The 17,838-nt window shown below is 65.9% G+C and overlaps 2 protein-coding genes across 3 annotated transcripts; both read right to left on the bottom strand.

Moving 5' to 3' along the window:
* Nucleotides 1-1,971: 1,971 nt before the first annotated feature.
* MTFP1 (mitochondrial fission process 1) lies at nt 1,972-3,804 on the bottom strand. Its single transcript, XM_062010257.1, has 4 exons — nt 3,716-3,804; nt 2,865-2,992; nt 2,554-2,786; nt 1,972-2,181 (listed from the first exon to the last, which is right to left on the bottom strand). The coding sequence occupies exons 1-4, from the start codon at nt 3,765-3,767 to the stop codon at nt 2,106-2,108; spliced, it is 489 nt and encodes a 162-aa protein (XP_061866241.1). The 5' UTR covers nt 3,768-3,804; the 3' UTR covers nt 1,972-2,105.
* Nucleotides 3,805-4,017: 213 nt separating this feature from the next.
* On the bottom strand, nt 4,018-9,301 carry SEC14L2 (SEC14 like lipid binding 2). 2 transcript variants are annotated; one of them, XM_062009883.1, is made up of 12 exons: nt 9,203-9,301; nt 7,201-7,276; nt 7,042-7,085; nt 6,827-6,886; nt 6,529-6,717; nt 5,890-5,985; nt 5,427-5,487; nt 5,268-5,351; nt 4,961-5,067; nt 4,741-4,880; nt 4,479-4,648; nt 4,018-4,398 (listed from the first exon to the last, which is right to left on the bottom strand). In XM_062009883.1, the coding sequence occupies exons 1-12, from the start codon at nt 9,254-9,256 to the stop codon at nt 4,244-4,246; spliced, it is 1,236 nt and encodes a 411-aa protein (XP_061865867.1). In that variant the 5' UTR covers nt 9,257-9,301; the 3' UTR covers nt 4,018-4,243. The 2 variants fall into 2 exon arrangements, with proteins under 2 accessions (XP_061865867.1, XP_061865869.1); XM_062009885.1 differs by lacking the exon at nt 9,203-9,301 and adding an exon at nt 7,741-7,859.
* Nucleotides 9,302-17,838: the final 8,537 nt, after the last annotated feature.

Genomic DNA, 17,838 nt, shown 5'->3' on the forward strand with positions numbered 1-17,838 from the left:
TGGTGGGGGGACACGTTGCTCCCCACTGGGGCAGCCCCAAGCTGCGCTGCTGGGTGGGAGGAGAGTGGAGTGGCCGAGCCCAGCCTGAGCCGCTGTCTGGGCAGGTCTCTGTGCGCTGCCTGCTGACGGCCTGGGGGCACGGCGCCAGCTCCTGCTTCTACAGCCAAGCCACAGCCAGGTAAGCTCAGCCCTGGCTCGGCCTCACCGCTGGTGCCCCAGTTCCTCAGCACCTGGGGGTGCTTTGGGAGCAGAAGCCAACTGGGCAAGGTGACTCACTGAGAGGATCAAGCCACCCCAGCGTGGTCTGGGTGCCACTCCTCTGGTGGCAAGGTGGCACCAGCACAGGCTCCCTGCTTCACCTGAACCTGGAGGGAACTGGCAGTGCTTGGGGACCCTGGGGGACATCTCCTCTGGGGTAGCCAAGACCTGCAGGGCTGGGACACTGGTGCACGTCCAGAGATGGACAATGATGCTGGGGAAGGGGCTGGAGCACAAGGGTGCTGGGGAGGGGCTGAGGGAATGGGGGTGTTGAGCCTGGAGAAGAGGAGCCTGAGGGCAGAGAGGAGCCCTCTGACACTCCCTGACAGGAGGCTGCAGGGAGCTGGGGCTTGGTCTGTCCTCTTCAGGAATGAATGACAGGACAAGAGGAAACCAACTGGAGTTGCCCCAAGGGAGGTTGAGGCTGGGGCTGAGGCAGAACTGTTTCCCTGAGAGGGGTGTGAGCCCCTGTGCCAGGCTGCCCAGGGAGCTGGGACAGTGCCCAGCCCTGCAGGGACCCAAAGGCGTGGGGCTGAGGTGCTGAGGGCCAGGGGTTAGTGCTGGGCTGGGCAGGGTGAGGGGAGGACTGGGACTGCAGGAGCTGAAAGGGCTTTGCCAACCAAATGATTTGATGACCTGTTGGCCCTGCACCATCTGTGTCTCTGAGAGGAGACTGGGGAACCCCAGCCCTCTCCCCAGCAGCTCTGTCCTTTCCTCCCAGCTGGCACAATGCAGAAGACCCTTCCCAGAGTGACCTGTGCCGCTGCTGTAACACCATCTGCCCCCCTGACGACACCCTCCTTAGAAAGCTGCCAGGTACAGGCGCCAGGCTGTGTGGCCCTCCGTGGTTTTGGGTCTGGGGGGAGGTTGTGGTGCTGGGACAGGCTCTGTAGGCCATGTCCTCTTGCAGGCTTCCCCGGGGAGGGGACGCCCCACTGGGAGACAGCTGGATCACTGCTGGTGAGGAAGGAGAAGCTGCCGTGGTATGAGGGTGAGTGACCAACCCCAACATCACCCCATGGCCCCAAACCCCCCATCCCAGCTGTCACAGCCACCCCTGACCCTCCCATTCCGGGGTCTCTTTTGTTCTCCCCAGCTCTGTGCCGCACAGTGAAGAGGCTCCTGCTGGCCGGGCTGGCTCTGCTGGCCCTGCTGCTGCTGCTCGGGGGCTCGCTGGGGCTGGCCTGGGCTAGCTGGCGCCTGGGTGGGCAGCGGCGGGGGCACAGGCAGCCCGATCCCTTCCAGGCCGAGCTGCAGAGCGTGGTGAGAGCCCTGGGCCCCAGGCTGGGGGGCAAAGGGGGCCAGTCCCCACGCAGCCTGGCACAGAGCTCGGCCTGAGCACACCTCCTCCCCAGTAAAAGAGTTCTCTACAGCTTCTGCTGCTGGTACAGTGTGGGTGTTGCTGGGGGCACAGCTCGTGGTGGTACCTCCTGGCGTAGGGGCCGGTGTGGCTTCCAGCTGTGGGGCACGTCCCCAGGCCTGTGGGGCTGCAGGTGCTGGCTACTGGTTGCGGAGTTTGGAGGTGGTGGCAGCTCCGTGGGTGCAGCCCAGGGGATGTCCCCTGAGGCTGGCAGTGATGGAGGGGTTCCAGGGAGGTGCTGGGGGGGGTGAGCAGGGCTGCTCTGGGTGATCCCCCAGGGGCTGGGATCCCAAGGAGGAACACAACCATGGGTCCCTGTCGGACCAGCATCCCCCAGCACAGGGGCAGGTTTGAAATAGTTTATTAGGACCAGGCGTGGGGCAGGGTTGGCCGCTCTGGGGCCACCAGTGGAGCAAGGGTTCACAGTAGATGGGTCACAGCACCCTAAGAACAGCAGCGTGCCTCAGTTTCCCCAGCCTGGGGGTGCTCAGTGTGGGGCTGGGGGCTCTCCTGGGGCCCCATAGAGCTTGCGGAGACTGGAGTCCATCAGGAAATCCACAGTCCTGGGGCGGGAGCAGGGAAGGGGTCAGTGCTGGGGGCTCCCTGGGCTACAGTTACTGGCCCTGACAAGGGAGAGGTGGCTGAAGCTGCCCCTAATCCCCCCGGGACCCCCCTTCCCTCATGTCAGCCGGGCCCCAGCGCTACCCCAACCAGGCTTAGAGCAGCCTCACCCCGCTAATCCCGGCTCAGCCCCCGGATCATCCCCCTCCCTGTGGGGCTTTGTCCCGGCTGCACCCCGGCAAAGCCCCTGGGAGAGTGGGGGGGCCGTTCCCCTCCCCCTCCACCCAGCCCTGGGCCCAGTTCCCTGGGGAGAAGCACCCCGGGGCTCTGCCTTGTCCCATGGGGTTGTTGCCCTGCCCCCCGCGCCCCGTTACCTGTCAATGGGGGTGATGATGAGGGGGATGGCTGCCAGCCCCAGGGCCGTGGTGGTCCAGCGGCGCAGGGGCAGGGGCCAGCGGGTGAGGGTGCCCAGCAGGGCCAGCGAGGCGGCGCACAGGCGGTTGATGGTGAAGCCGGGGATGGCCACCGAGGCCAAGCTCTGCCAGACGAAGGTGTCCACCACGGCCACCCCCACGCGCGTGGCCTGCGCGGGGTCCTGGGCGTGGGCCTGCGGGGAGAGCGGGGTGGGCTGGGGCTGGGGGATGGCTGTGTGGGGAGGGGGAGGCAGGGCCCAGGGGACACTCACAGCGGCAGCTTTCCGGCCCTTGTCAATGGCGTCGGCCGTCACGTAGGCGCTGGCCACACCGTAGCTGGCCCACACCACCTGCACGGGCACCACGGGCCGGAACGACTCGCCCACCTCGTTGGCATAACCTGCGGGGGCAGTGAGGGGTCAGTGACCCGCCCGGGCCCGTGTGTCCCCGGCAGCAGCCGCGGGTCCTGCCTGGTCACCTTGGCCGCCTGTGCCGGCAGGGACCGGTGATGAGCAGTGCCTGGTGTCTGTGACCGGTACCCCCTGACGGGGACCCCTGTGCCTGCTCCCCGCTGACAGTGACTAGTCCCGGTACCCCGTGTCAGTGCCCGTGCCGGGTGCCAGTGCACAAGGACGAGTGTCAGTGCCCGATGTGCGACCCTGCGAGCCGGTGCAGTACCGGCTGTTAGTGCCCGGTGTCGGTGCCCGGTGCCCGTGCCGGCGCTCGGTACGCGGTGCAGTGCCCGGTGCCCGTGTCGGCGCTCGGTACGCGGTGCGGTGCCTGTGTGGGTGCCCGGTACGCGGTGCAGAGCCCGGTGCCCGTGCCGGCGCTCGGTACGCGGTGCAGTGCCCGGTGCCCGTGCCGGCGCTCGGTACGCGGTGCGGTGCCCGTGTGGGTGCCCGGTACGCGGTGCAGTGCCCGGTGCCCGTGCCAGCGCTCGGTACTCGGTACGGTGCCCGTGTGGGTGCCCGGTACGCGGTGCGGTGCCCGGTGCCTGTGCCAGCGCTCGGTACGCGGTGCGGTGCCCGTGTGGGTGCCCGGTACGCGGTGCGGTGCCCGGTGCCCGTGCCGGAGCTCGGTACGCGGTGCGGTGCCCGTGTGGGTGCCCGGTGCCGCTGCTCACCCAGGTATCGGATCCACGTGTCCCGGTAGGGGTCACGCTCGGCCTCCCCCATGGCGCGCGCTCCCGGCCGCTCCCGCCGCCGCCGCCGCGCGAGCCCGCCCGGCCCCGCCCCCCGTTGCGCTTACGTCACGAAGCCCCGCCCCCTCTCCCGGCGCGCGCCGCCGCAAGGCGGGAACTGGGAGACCGGCGGCGGGAAAAGGGGGCGGGGCCTGGGGCGCGCGCGTCACCCGCGGTCACGTGGGCTGCGCGGGGCTGCGGGGGGCTGCGGGGGAAAGCAGAGCCGAGCCGTCTCAGTCCGTCCCTTTACTCCCCGCCCCACGCAGCAGCGGCCGGGCGCGGGACCCACGTAAGGCACAGCGAGGGGCGCCCCGGTCCCGCTCAGTCTCGCCCCCCCCGCCTCGGTCCGTCAGCTCTGGGGGGTGCTCAGCCCCCGCCCTCCATCCTCGCGGCCGCCCCGGGGGTCCGGAGCAGGACGTCAGGGTGCCCCGCGGCGTGTGGGGGGGGGGGCCGGGGCCGTTTGCGGGGCTGTCACTCGGGGCTGTGGTTTAGGGCCACCTCGCTGAGCCTGTCCCCCAGCTTCTGGATCTGCTGGGCTGAGGTGGCGTCTGGCAGCAGCACCTCCACGCTGTAGCTCACCTTCTTGGCGTGGAGGTAGCTGTAGGTGTTGTCGAAGCGCAGGACGTCTGCGGGAGTAGAGGGGTGTCAGGGGCACGGGGAGTACCCCGGGGGTGTCCCATCCCCACTCCCAGGGGAAGGGGCTTACAGATGCCAGGGGTGGAGCAGGTGAGGGATCCATCCTCAGGCACCATGTGGGAGTTGTAGCGTTGGTTGGGGTACACCTCGGTCATGTCACCCGCCCGCTGCCGCTCCCCGATCTTGGTCTTCAGGTACACCCCGAAACCCACGTCAGCTCCCTCTGACCTGAACTGCCACCTGTGCCAGAAAGAGCCCGGCCAGTGGTGGGGCTGTGGTAGGGCTGTGGACACCCACCACTGTGCCGTGGCGTGGAGCCCCCTCCTCCTCACCTGAGCACGCAGCCGGGGAAGAGGATCTCGTACTCGACCTGGTGGGACGAGCCGCGGTTCACCACCACCGTGTGCTCGTACTGCTGCGCCAGCTGGTCCCGCACGTAGTAGTGCTCGGGCACATCCCCTCCGTAGTTGATCTGGAAGGGGGTGGAGATGGATGTGGGTATGGGGGGGAAGACCCCCAAGGAAGCCAGAGGGGAGAAGGGAGGGCTTCTACCTTGCTTGAGCACTTGGGGTCCCCGTCGGGGTCCGTCAGCGTGCCCCCGTACTCCACCGGGATCTGCGCGGGGTCGATGTACTTCTGCAGGACCTCCTTCCAGTTGGCTGGTGGGGTGGAGGACAGCGGGGTTGAGGGGGGCTGTGGGTCCTGGGGGGAGCCCCAGCCCTGCCAGGGAACCCCTTCCAGCATTGGGGTTTCACCCCTGGTTGAGATGAAAGCGGAGGGGGATGTGACCCTCCTGTTTTGGCTTCCACTGCACACCCCCTTCAGCTGGGGACACCCCGGGGACGGGCTCAGCACTCACATCCCAGGACCACGACCTTCTTGCGGGTGTCCTCGCTCAGAAAGTGCTTGACCAGGTTGTAGGCCACGGGGAAGATCTTGGGGGCTGGGAGGCAGACAGGGGGGTGTTAGAGTGGGGGTCTGCACCCAGCAGGCGGTGGGACCCCCAGACCAAACTCACCCTTCACGATAAACAGGCGCTTGAGGCACTCGGGGAAGTTCTCCTCAAACATGGACAGGAGCTACAGGACAGGGAGAGCCTCAGGTCACCCTCCCGTCCCACACACCCAGCAGGGCACAGGGGGAGCACGGCAGGGCACGGGCCAGGACCCCCACCCTGCAATGCCAGGAGGATGCACCAGCAGGGCACAGGGGGAGCACGGCAGGGCACGGGCCAGGACCCCCACCCTGCAATGCCAGGAGGATGCACCAGCAGGGCACAGGGGGAGCACGGCAGGGCACGGGCCAGGACCCCCACCCTGCAATGCCAGGAGGATGCACCAGCGGGGCCTTGGCTCTGGTGTCACAGCCCTCGGGGCCACGAGTCAGCCCCGTGTGACCCCAGCCCAGGGTCAGCCCAGCACAGCCCAGGGTCAGCCACGGCTCCCAGCTGGGCATGGGGGGTCGCACAGGCAGCCGCTCACCTCCCCATACATTTCCACAGCTGGCTTCCAGAGGTGCTTCAAGCCCAGGCCCTCACAGTCGTAGACCATCAGCACCATCTCGATCTTCTTGCCCAGCTGGGAGGAGAGGACAGGGAGGGGCTCAGGCAGCGCTTGGACCCACGGGATGGGGGCTCCCAGCCAGCCCCAGGGATGGAGTGGTCGTGATGGGTTTGTCCCCCCTAGGCCAGAGCCTCCTCCCAGATGTCAGGGAGGGAGAAGGGGCTCCAGGGGCTGGTGTGGGTGCTGGGACAGGGACACAGGCTGGTGGGGATGGACAGGACATGGATTTTGGGGCTGGGGAGGACACTGGGTGGTGGGGATGGACCAGATGTGGACTTCTGGGGCTGTCAGGGACATGATCTGTGGCAGGATGGATAAGATGTGGATTTGTGGGGTTGGTGGGGACGGACTGGATGTGGACCTACACGGCTGGGGAGGACACTGGGCTGTGGGGATGGACAAGGGGTGGGACTTAGGGAGCTGGCAGGGACTGAGGGGGATGGACAGGATGGGGACCTGTAGGGCTGGGAAGGACTTTGACTGGTGAGGCCAGACCAGACGGGGGCTTCTGGGGCTGTCAGAGAGGCGGCTGTGTGGGGAGTGGGGCTGTGTCCCCACCTTCTGGCTCTGCTGCTCACACTCCCGCCGCAGCATCTCACAGTCCCAGAACTTCTTCTTGAGCAGGTCCTGCTTGGAGGCTGAGAAGAGCAGCCCCTTGGCATCCAGCGGCCCGACAATCTCGTACCAGATGGGGCTGCCTTCCCGGTCGTAGCCACACATCCCCCCTGACATGTACTTCCTGATCACCTGTGGGAGCACAGAGGGCTCAGGCACACACTGCCCCGTCCCCAGCCCCCCCAGGGCTCCCTAATCCCCCCAGGGCTCCCTAATCCCCCCCAGCACTGGGGTCACCCACCTCAGGGCCTTCCCAGCTGACGCTGCTGTCGGCGTCCATGTGCTTGCGAACCTCGAGGTGCTGCGAGTGGAGGGGGCAGAGTGAGGCAGGGGAAGGGGATTTGGGGATCCCCCATCCTGTGGGATGAGGTACACCCCACGCCAGTTGTCCCATCCATCCCAGGTGGCTTGTGGCAGTGTGAGCAGAGTCCCCCCAGCCCTGGCGTGTCCCCTCACCTTGCGGAGCATTGCCTCGGCCTTGGGCACGTCGAAGCAGCGCGCTGCGAGAGATAGGAGAGCTCAGCATCCCCGGCTCAGGGGCAGCCCCTTGGGGTCTTCCACACCCCACCCCCCCACCTCGTATGTGTGTCCCCCAATCCCCAGCCCTGGGGTTACCTCGGAGCCATTTGAGGAGGAAATAGTCATCCTGGGAGGGCAGAGAGGGCAGCACGTCCTGCAGGCGCTCCCGGAGCTGAGGGGAGGAGAGGGGCTGTTGGCAGAGGGGTCTCCACTCCCACCCTAAAAGCCCCCAGACTGGAGGGTTTCCCCCCTCCACCCCAAAAAAAGTCTCATCCAGTCCTGGGACTGTCCCAGGAGCAAAGAGATGCCCTATGTCCTGTCCCTGCTCCCTGGCACAGGACCATCCCCAGCCTGGCCACCACACACCCGCTGTGCCCAAGCAGCTCCCTTGGGCACAGGGGATGTGAGTGGGGGCTGCTGCCCTCCTGGCCCACCCCCCCCAGGAGAGTCCCACCAGCCACCCTCACCCCACAGGGAGCAGCCCCCTCCTCTGCCATCACCGGGGTCATCCTTTGGGATGGAGCCAGGCACCGGGTGGTCACCTGCCCCTGACACCCCAGCGAGTGCCAGCCCCAGGGAGCGGGCGGGAGGGTGGCAGGGTGCAGGAGCAGGGGGCTGGGGGTGCGGGGGGGGCACCTTTGGCACGTGGCCCCAGTCGCCTCAGCCCAAATCTCTGTACCAGCCCGGGACCTCCTCTTAATGAGGCCGATTGGATTATCTCGCGCTGCATTTAGGTGTAATTAAACCCGGGATTAGCTTCTTCACCCTGAGAAAAACAAGGTGCCTGTGCCTGGTCTTTGCAGCTATGCTTTCCTTCGCCTTCCTCCGGCCCCCCTGGCCCCCCTGGCCCCGAGGCTGGCTCCGGCTCCGCGCCCCGTGCCCACCGCCGGCTCCGCACCCCGTGCCCACCGCAGGCTCCATACCCCGTGCCCACCGCCGGCTCTGTACCCCGTGCCCACCGCCGGCTCCGCGCCCCGTGCCCACCGCCGGCTCCAAGCCCCGCGCCCCGTGCCCACCGCCGGCTCCGCTCCCCGTGCCCACCGCAGGCTCCATACCCCGTGCCCACCGCCGGCTCTGTACCCCGTGCCCACTGCCGGCTCCGTGCCCCGTGCCCACCGCCGGCTCCGAGCCCCGTGCCCACCGCCGGCTCTATACCCCGTGCCCCGTGCCCACCGCAAGCTCCGCTCCCCGTGCCCACCGCCGGCTCCGAGCCCCGTGCCCACCGCCGGCTCTGTACCCCGAGCCCCGTGCCCACCGCAAGCTCTGCTCCCCGTGCCCACCGCAGACTCCGTGCCCCGTGCCCACCGCCAGCTCCGCGCCCCGTGCCCACCGCCGGCTCTGTACCCCGTGCCCACCGCCGGCTCCGATCCCCGTGCCCACCGCCAGCTCCGTACCCCGTGCCCACCGCCGGCTCTGTACCCCGAGCCCCGTGCCCACCGCAAGCTCTGCTCCCCGTGCCCACCGCAGACTCCGTGCCCCGTGCCCACCGCCGGCTCCGCACCCCGTGCCCACCGCCGGCTCTGTACCCCGTACCCCGTGCCCACCGCCAGCTCCGCGCCCCGTGCCCACCGCCGGCCCCCAGCCCCCGCAGCCCAGCGGGGTCATCGCCCGCGGGAGGAGTTTGGTTGGGTCCAGCAGAGCAGCGATGAGCCAAAGCTGCCGGAGCTGCCGTTCTCGGCCGTGTGGAATCAAACCGGCTGGCAGCACGGGGAAGGTGCCGGGGGCGGCCCGGCCCGGCCGCCATGGAGGGTCACTGCCGAGCATCCTCGGCCTCGGCAGCCCGCGGGGCCGGGCGGGGGGTCCCGGGCGCCAGCGGCACGGGCGGGGAGGGTGGGAGAGGGCCGGAGGGCTGCCGGTGCCCGGCCGCGGGGGGTTGCCGCCGGGTCGGCTCAGCTGGCGGGACCCCCGCGGCACCCACCCGGGACGGCCGTTCCCCGGCGGAGACCGGGCTCAGCGCCGCGCGTTTGGGCTCCGACGCGGGGAGGGGGCAGCGGAAGACCCCCGCGGCCGCCCCGGGGGCCATGCCCGAGGCGGCGGGGCCGGGGCCGCGGCGGGGCGGCCCGAGCGTGTCCCCCCCGCGCTGCCCGCCCCGGCTCACCTGCGCCAGCGCCTCGGCCTGCCGCGGGCTCAGGTCCCCGGCGCGGCCGCTCATGCTGCCCCGGCGCCGGCCGGGCTCCGCGCCGCCTCTGGGGGACACCCGGGGCGGCGGCGGGTTGCGGAGGCCCCGGAGCGCCGCCCCCCGCCCCGCCCCGCCCCGCCCGGCACGGCCCGGCCTTGGACTCTGCCCGCCTCCCTGCCCGCACGGTCAGCGCCCGCGGGCGCGGGGGGGACACGGACGCGCCGCCGGGAGGGGCACGGGTGGGCACCTAGCACGGGGGGCATGATGGGGGGCTAGGAGAGAGCAGCGGGGCATGGCGGGGCTGTGAGGGCACGGGGTGACACGGGACTGGCAGGGGGGGATTTGGGAGCGGGGGGGGTTGGGGGAGGATGAGGGGTCAGGGGATATGGGGGCATGGAGGCTGTAGGGGGTATGGGGGGCATGGGGGTGGAGGCTACAGAGGGAACAGGACTATGTGGGACACGGGGGACGGGAGGTATGGAGGCTGGAGGGGATACGTGGGCTATGAAGGGGTAAGACATGGGGGCACAAGAGGACGGGTGTGGAGGGCATGGGGGAGGATGGGGCCTATAGGGGGGATGGAGGCTATGGGGCATAGGGGGCATGGGGGGACTGGGAGGATATAGGGGGGACGTGGAGGTTGATAGGGGATATGGGAGGTATGAGGGGTACTGGAGGGACATCAGGGATATGGAGATGTATGGGGGGGCAGGGAGTACACGAGGAGTTATAGAGGGTATGGAGGGATATGGGAGGTATGGGGAGTATGGAGGGTACAGCAGAGCAGAGATATGGGGGGCACAGCAGGGTATGGGAGGACATTGGGGTGGGAAATGATGAAATGAGGGCAGGTGGCAGGGAGGGGGGACAGTGGTGGAAACAGTGGCAAGGATGGAAGATGGGAACAGGGGGCAGATGTGGGAATGGGGATGGGAAGCATGTCAGGGGGCAGAGATGGGGAGAGGCTCAGGGGAGGGGACAGGGCACCAGGGAGACGGGACAGAGCGAAGGGACAGGGCAGGGGCATCAAGGCCATGGGGCTCACCTTCCCACTGCCAGCTCACTGCAGTGGCCTTCACTCCCCAGGGGAAGGGGACCTCCCTGAGAGGGCACCCTGGCCAAGGAGGGGCTTCTGGCCAGGAGAAGGTCCTGGCAGGGGTCCCACGCAGGATAAGGTTCCCCTGTCCCCTCCCAGGAGTGCTGTGTGTGTCTTGTGGGGCTGAGCACATCCCATGGGGCCATGGGTGTCTTATGGAGCCATGTACCATGGAGCTGTGGGTGTCCCATGGAGCCACCTGTATCCCATGGAGCTGTGGATGTCCCATGGAGCCACCTGTATCTCATGGAGCCATCTGTGTCCCATGGAGCCATCTGTGTCCCATGGAGCCGTGTCTGTCCCACAGAGCCATGGGTGTCTCATGGAGCTGTGTCTGTCCCACAGAGCCATGGGTGTCTCATGGAGTTGTGTCTGTCCCTCAGAGCCATGGGTGTCTCATGGAGCTGTGTCTGTCCCTCAGAGCCATGGGTGTCTCATGGAGCTGTGTCTGTCCCTCAGAGCCATGGGTGTCTCATGGAGCTGTGTCTGTCCCACAGAGCCATGGGTGTCTCATGGAGCTGTGTCTGTCCCACAGAGCCATGGGTGTCTCATGGAGCTGTATCTGTCCCTCAGAGCCATGGGTGTCTCATGGAGCTGTGTCCCATGGAGCCATTCACATCCCACACGTGGTGCAGGTCCCCCCTTCATGTCCCCTCTGTCAGGCAGCACTTACAGTAGCAGCCCCCCAGGCTCCCATTTTGGGTTCCTCCACCAAAACTGCCCAGGACACCCCCATCAGTGTCCACCTTTCCTGGCCCAGCCCAGGGGCTGGACAGGCTTCCAGGCTGTGGTGTTTGGCACAGCCAAACCTGCAATGGTGGGGCCAGTTTGCCATGCAGTTCAACTGGCTCTATTTGCCTGCTGTGGACAGGAGGGATTGCAACACGGCCAGAGACCTACAGGACATGGGGAACACACCCAAACCTGTCCTGTGGCAGCTGGGACGCCACAGCACCGAGGCACCAGCCCAGCATGGCCTCTGCCAAAAGCAGATCAATGCCAGGGCCCCTGCAGTGGCTAATCCTCCCACTAAATCCATCGGCACACGTGCTGGGCACACGTGGCCAGGGCAGGCTGGGGCAGTGGCACCAGTGGGGCTGCCTGGCACCCGCTGGGATGGGACAGTCAAGGGGTGTCAGGCTGGGGGGCAGCTGTATTTTGGGGTACTGGGGTGTCAGTGTGTGCCCTCAGCGCCCAGGTGTGAGCCACAGCCAGGGGGTGTGCAGTGGGGAATGCCCATGGTGGGAGGGCTGTGTGTCCCCTGTGCACCCATGGCTGTGTCCCTATGTGCACACATGTCCCCTGTGCCCCTGTGAGGCCGTGTCCCCATGCCTGGCACTGTCCCTGCCCCCCTCCCCGTGCTGGCCTCTGTCTGGCCTGCTGCCTGTCCTAGTTCCTGTCCCTCTCCCAGTGCCTGTCCTGGTCCCTGTCCCTGTCCCTCTGCCCTGCTCGGTCCAGGCCACCATCCCTGTCTCAACCTCGTTCCCTGTCCCCATCCTGCTCCCTGTCCCAGTGCCAGTGTTCATCCTGGTCTCTGCCTCTATCCCTGTCCCAGTGCCAGTGTTCATCCTGGTCTCTGCCTCTATCCCTGTCCTGGTGCCGTTTATCATCCCAGCCCTTGTGCCTGTCCTTGTGCCAGTCCCAGTTCTCATCCCTGTCCCTGTCCCGGTGCTGTCCCTGGCCCTGTCTGTGTCCTTGTCCCGGTTCTGATGCCGGTCACTTGCCCTGTGCCTGTCCCAGTCCAGGCTCTTGTCCCCGCCTCAGCCTCGATCCCTGTCTCCATCCCGGTCCCTGCTCCCTGTACCCTGCTCACTCCCAGTTCCAGTCCTCGTCTGGTCCCTGTCCCTGTCCTGGTGCGGGTGCTCGCCTCGGTCTCTGCCCCCCATCCCAGTGAGATTCTCGTCCCTGTCCCTGTCCCTGTCCCTGTCCCTATCCCTATCCCTGTCCCTATCCCTATCCCTATCCCTGTCCCTGTCCCTGTCCCTATCCCTGTCCCTATCCCTGTCCCTGTCCCTGTCCCCGTCCCTGTCCCTATCCCTGTCCCGGTCCCGGTCCCCGTCCCTGTCCCTATCCCTGTCCCTATCCCTATCCCTGTCCCTGTCCCTGTCCCTATCCCTGTCCCTATCCCTGTCCCTATCCCTATCCCTGTCCCTGTCCCTGTCCCCGTCCCTGTCCCTATCCCTGTCCCGGTCCCGGTCCCCGTCCCTGTCCCTATCCCTGTCCCTATCCCTGTCCCTGTCCCCGTCCCTGTCCCTATCCCTGTCCCGGTCCCGGTCCCGGTCCCCGTCCCTGTCCCTATCCATCCCTATCCCTATCCCTGTCCCTGTCCCTGTCCCTGTCCCTATCCCTGTCCCGGTCCCGGTCCCCGTCCCTGTCCCTATCCCTGTCCCTATCCCTATCCCTATCCCTATCCCTATCCCTGTCCCTGTCCCTATCCCTATCCCTATCCTTGTCCCTATCCCTGTCCCTGTCCCTATCCCTATCCCTATCCCTGTCCCTATCCCTGTCCCTATCCCTATCCCTATCCCTGTCCCTGTCCCTATCCCTATCCCTATCCCTATCCCTGTCCCTATCCCTGTCCCTATCCCTGTCCCTATCCTATCCCTATCCCTATCCCTGTCCCTATCCCTGTCCCTATCCCTGTCCCTATCCCTATCCCTATCCCTATCCCTGTCCCTGTCCCTGTCCCTATCCCTGTCCCTATCCCTATCCCTATCCCTATCCCTGTCCCTGTCCCTGTCCCTGTCCCTATCCCTGTCCCTGTCCCTATCCCTATCCCTATCCTTGTCCCTATCCCTGTCCCTGTCCCTATCCCTATCCCTATCCCTGCCCCTGTCCCTGTCCCTATCCCTATCCCTGTCCCGGTCCCGGTCCCAGTCCCTGTCCCTGTCCCTGTCCCTATCCCTATCCCTATCCCTATCCCTATCCCTGCCCCTGTCCCTGTCCCTATCCCTGTCCCGGTCCCGGTCCCTGTCCCTATCCCTGTCCCTGTCCCTATCCCTATCCCTATCCTTGTCCCTATCCCTGTCCCTGTCCCTATCCCTATCCCTATCCCTATCCCTGCCCCTGTCCCTGTCCCTATCCCTATCCCTGTCCCTATCCCTGTCCCTGTCCCTATCCCTATCCCTATCCCTGCCCCCGTCCCTGTCCCTATCCCTATCCCTGTCCCTGTCCCTGTCCCTGTCCCTATCCCTGTCCCGGTCCCGGTCCCCGTCCCTGTCCCTGTCCCTGTCCCTGTCCCTATCCCTATCCCTGTCCCTGTCCCTGTCCCTATCCCTGTCCCTGTCCCTGTCCCTGTCCCTGTCCCTGTCCCTATCCCTATCCCTGTCCCTATCCCTATCCCTGCCCCTGTCCCTGTCCCTATCCCTATCCCTGTCCCTGTCCCTGTCCCTGTCCCTGTCCCTATCCCTATCCCTATCCCTATCCCTGTCCCTTTCCTTGTCCTGTCCCTGTCCTGTCCCTATCCCTATCCTATCCTTGTCCCTATCCCTGTCCCTGTCCCTGTCCCTGTCCCTATCCCTGTCCCTATCCCTATCCCTGCCCCTGTCCCTGTCCCTATCCCTATCCCTGTCCCTATCCCTGTCCCTGTCCCTATCCCTATCCCTGCCCCCGTCCCTGTCCCTATCTCTATCCCTATCCCTGTCCCTGTCCCTGTCCCTGTCCCTGTCCCTATCCCTATCCCTGTCCCTGTCCCTGTCCCTATCCCTGTCCCTGTCCCTATCCCTATCCCTATCCCTGTCCCTGTCCCTGTCCCTGTCCCTATCCCTATCCCTGTCCCTATCCCTGTCCCTATCCCTGTCCCTGTCCCTATCCCTGTCCCTGTACCTGTCCCTGTCCCTGTCCCTGTCCCTATCCCTATCCCTATCCCTGTCCCTGTCCCTATCCCTGTCCCTGTCCCTATCCCTATCCCTGTCCCTGTCCCTGTCCCTGTCCCTGTCCCTGTCCCTATCCCTGTCCCTGTCCCTATCCCTATCCCTATCCCTATCCCTGTCCCTGTCCCTGTCCCTATCCCTGTCCCTGTCCCTGTCCCTGTCCCTATCCCTATCCCTGTCCCTGTCCCTGTCCCTATCCCTGTCCCTGTCCCTGTCCCTGTCCCTGTCCCTATCCGTATCCCTATCCCTGTCCCTGTCCCTATCCCTGTCCCTGTCCCTATCCCTATCCCTGTCCCTGTCCCTGTCCCTGTCCCTGTCCCTATCCCTATCCCTATCCCTGTCCCTATCCCTATCCCTGTCCCTGTCCCTGTCCCTATCCCTATCCCTGTCCCTGTCCCTATCCCTGTCCCTGTCCCTGTCCCTGTCCCTGTCCCCGTCCCCGTCCCTATCCCTATCCCTATCCCTATCCCTATCCCTGTCCCTGTCCCTATCCCTATCCCTGTCCCTGTCCCTGTCCCTATCCGTATCCCTATCCCTGTCCCTGTCCCTATCCCTGTCCCTGTCCCTGTCCCTATCCGTATCCCTATCCCTGTCCCTGTCCCTATCCCTGTCCCTGTCCCTATCCCTATCCCCGTCCCTGTCCCTGTCCCTATCCCTATCCCTTCCCTATCCCTATCCCTGTCCCTGTCCCTATCCCTGTCACTGTCCCTGTCCCTGTCCCTGTCCCTATCCCTATCCCGGTCCCCGTCCCTGTCCCTATCCCTGCCCCTGTCCCTGTCCCTATCCCTATCCCTGTCCCTATCCCTGTCCCTGTCCCTATCCCTATCCCTATCCCTGCCCCCGTCCCTGTCCCTATCCCTATCCCTGTCCCTGTCCCTGTCCCTGTCCCTGTCCCTATCCCTGTCCCGGTCCCGGTCCCCGTCCCTGTCCCTGTCCCTGTCCCTGTCCCTGTCCCTATCCCTATCCCTATCCCTGTCCCTTTCCTTGTCCCTGTCCCTGTCCCTATCCCTATCCCTATCCCTGCCCCTGTCCCCTATCCCTATCCCTATCCCTGTCCCTATCCCTGTCCCTATCCCTGTCCCTGTCCCTATCCCTGCCCCCGTCCCTGTCCCTATCCCTATCCCTATCCCTGTCCCTGTCCCTGTCCCTGTCCCTGTCCCGGTCCCGGTCCCCGTCCCTGTCCCTGTCCCTGTCCCTGTCCCTGTCCCTGTCCCTATCCCTATCCCTGTCCCTGTCCCTGTCCCTGTCCCTGTCCGTATCCCTATCCCTGTCCCTATCCCTGTCCCTATCCCTGTCCCTGTCCCTGTCCCGGTCCCGGTCCCCGTCCCTGTCCCTATCCCTGTCCCTATCCCTATCCCTGTCCCTGTCCCTGTCCCCGTCCCTGTCCCTATCCCTATCCCTATCCCTGTCCCTGTCCCTATCCCTGTCCCGGTCCCGGTCCCCGTCCCTGTCCCTATCCCTATCCCTGTCCCGGTCCCGGTCCCCGTCCCTGTCCCTGTCCCTATCCCTATCCCTTCCCTATCCCTATCCCTGTCCCTGTCCCTATCCCTGTCACTGTCCCTGTCCCTGTCCCTGTCCCTATCCCTATCCCGGTCCCCGTCCCTGTCCCTATCCCTGCCCCTGTCCCTGTCCCTATCCCTATCCCTGTCCCTATCCCTGTCCCTGTCCCTATCCCTATCCCTATCCCTGCCCCCGTCCCTGTCCCTATCCCTATCCCTGTCCCTGTCCCTGTCCCTGTCCCTGTCCCTATCCCTGTCCCGGTCCCGGTCCCCGTCCCTGTCCCTGTCCCTGTCCCTGTCCCTGTCCCTATCCCTATCCCTATCCCTGTCCCTTTCCTTGTCCCTGTCCCTGTCCCTATCCCTATCCCTATCCCTGCCCCTGTCCCTATCCCTATCCCTATCCCTGTCCCTGTCCCTATCCCTGTCCCTATCCCTGTCCCTGTCCCTGTCCCTGTCCCTATCCCTGCCCCCGTCCCTGTCCCTATCCCTATCCCTATCCCTATCCCTGTCCCTGTCCCTGTCCCTGTCCCTGTCCCGGTCCCGGTCCCCGTCCCTGTCCCTGTCCCTGTCCCTGTCCCTGTCCCTATCCCTATCCCTGTCGCTGTCCCTATCCCTATCCCTGTCCCTGTCCCTGTCCCTGTCCCTGTCCGTATCCCTATCCCTGTCCCTATCCCTGTCCCTATCCCTGTCCCTGTCCCTGTCCCTGTCCCTATCTCTGTCCCTGTCCCTATCCCTATCCCTATCCCTGTCCCTGTCCCTATCCCTGTCCCTGTCCCTGCCCCCGTCCCTGTCCCTATCCCTATCCCTGTCCCTGTCCCTGTCCCTGTCCCTGTCCCTGTCCCTATCCCTGTCCCGGTCCCGGTCCCCGTCCCTGTCCCTGTCCCTGTCCCTGTCCCTGTCCCTATCCCTGTCCCTATCCCTGTCCCTGTCCCTGTCCCTGTCCCTGTCCCTATGCCTATCCCTATCCCTGTCCCTGTCCCTGTCCCTGTCCCTGTCCCTATCCCTATCCCTGTCCCTATCCCTGTCCCTGTCCCTGTCCCTATCCCTGTCCCTGTCCCTCTCCCTGTCCCTGTCCCTATCCCTATCCCTATCCCTATCCCTGTCCCTATCCCTATCCCTATCCCTGTCCCTGTCCCTGTCCCTGTCCCTATCCCTATCCCTGTCCCTATCCCTATCCCTGTCCCTGTCCCTATCCCTGTCCCTGTCCCTGTCCCTGTCCCTGTCCCTATCCCTATCCCTGTCCCTGTCCCTGTCCCTGTCCCTGTCCCTATCCCTATCCCTGTCCCTATCCCTATCCCTGTCCCTGTCCCTGTCCCTATCCCTGTCCCTGTCCCTATCCCTGTCCCGGTCCCGGTCCCCGTCCCTGTCCCTGTCCCTGTCCCTGTCCCTATCCCTGTCCCTGTCCCTGTCCCTATCCCTGTCCCTGTCCCTGTCCCTATCCCTATCCCTATCCCTGTCCCTGTCCCTCTCCCTGTCCCTGTCCCTATCCCTATCCCTATCCCTGTCCCTGTCCCTGTCCCTGTCCCTGTCCCTATCCCTATCCCTGTCCCTGTCCCTCTCCCTGTCCCTGTCCCTATCCCTATCCCTATCCCTATCCCTGTCCCTATCCCTATCCCTATCCCTGTCCCTGTCCCTGTCCCTGTCCCTATCCCTATCCCTGTCCCTATCCCTATCCCTGTCCCTGTCCCTATCCCTGTCCCTGTCCCTGTCCCTGTCCCTGTCCCTATCCCTATCCCTGTCCCTGTCCCTGTCCCTGTCCCTGTCCCTATCCCTATCCCTGTCCCTATCCCTATCCCTGTCCCTGTCCCGGTCCCGGTCCCCGTCCCTGTCCCTGTCCCTGTCCCTGTCCCTATCCCTGTCCCTGTCCCTGTCCCTATCCCTATCCCTGTCCCTGTCCCTCTCCCTGTCCCTGTCCCTGTCCCTGTCCCTATCCCTGTCCCTGTCCCTATCCCTATCCCTGTCCCTGTCCCTGTCCCTATCCCTGTCCCTGTCCCTGTCCCTGTCCCTGTCCCTATCCCTGTCCCTATCCCTATCCCTGCCCCTGTCCCTATCCCTATCCCTATCCCTATCCCTATCCCTATCCCTATCCCTGTCCCTGTCCCTGTCCCTATCCCCATCCCTGTCCCTATCCCTGTCCCTGTCCCTGTC

Source organism: Colius striatus, chromosome 17 (genome assembly GCF_028858725.1).
Source record: "Colius striatus isolate bColStr4 chromosome 17, bColStr4.1.hap1, whole genome shotgun sequence".
NCBI classification, from domain to species: Eukaryota; Metazoa; Chordata; class Aves; order Coliiformes; family Coliidae; genus Colius; species Colius striatus.

Coding starts and splice junctions, on each gene's coding strand:
- SEC14L2 (XM_062009883.1), bottom strand. CDS start 9,256: ATGAGCGGCCGCGCCGGGGACCTGAGCCCGCGGCAGGCCGAGGCGCTG. Junction 7,086..7,200: donor CCTCCTCAAATGGCTCCGAG/GTAACCCCAGGG, acceptor TATCTCTCGCAG/CGCGCTGCTTCGACGTGCCC. Junction 5,352..5,426: donor GCGCCTGTTTATCGTGAAGG/GTGAGTTTGGTC, acceptor TCTGCCTCCCAG/CCCCCAAGATCTTCCCCGTG.
- MTFP1 (XM_062010257.1), bottom strand. CDS start 3,767: ATGGGGGAGGCCGAGCGTGACCCCTACCGGGACACGTGGATCCGATAC. Junction 2,787..2,864: donor AGGGCCGGAAAGCTGCCGCT/GTGAGTGTCCCC, acceptor CTCTCCCCGCAG/GCCCACGCCCAGGACCCCGC. Junction 2,182..2,553: donor ATCATCACCCCCATTGACAG/GTAACGGGGCGC, acceptor CTCCCGCCCCAG/GACTGTGGATTTCCTGATGG.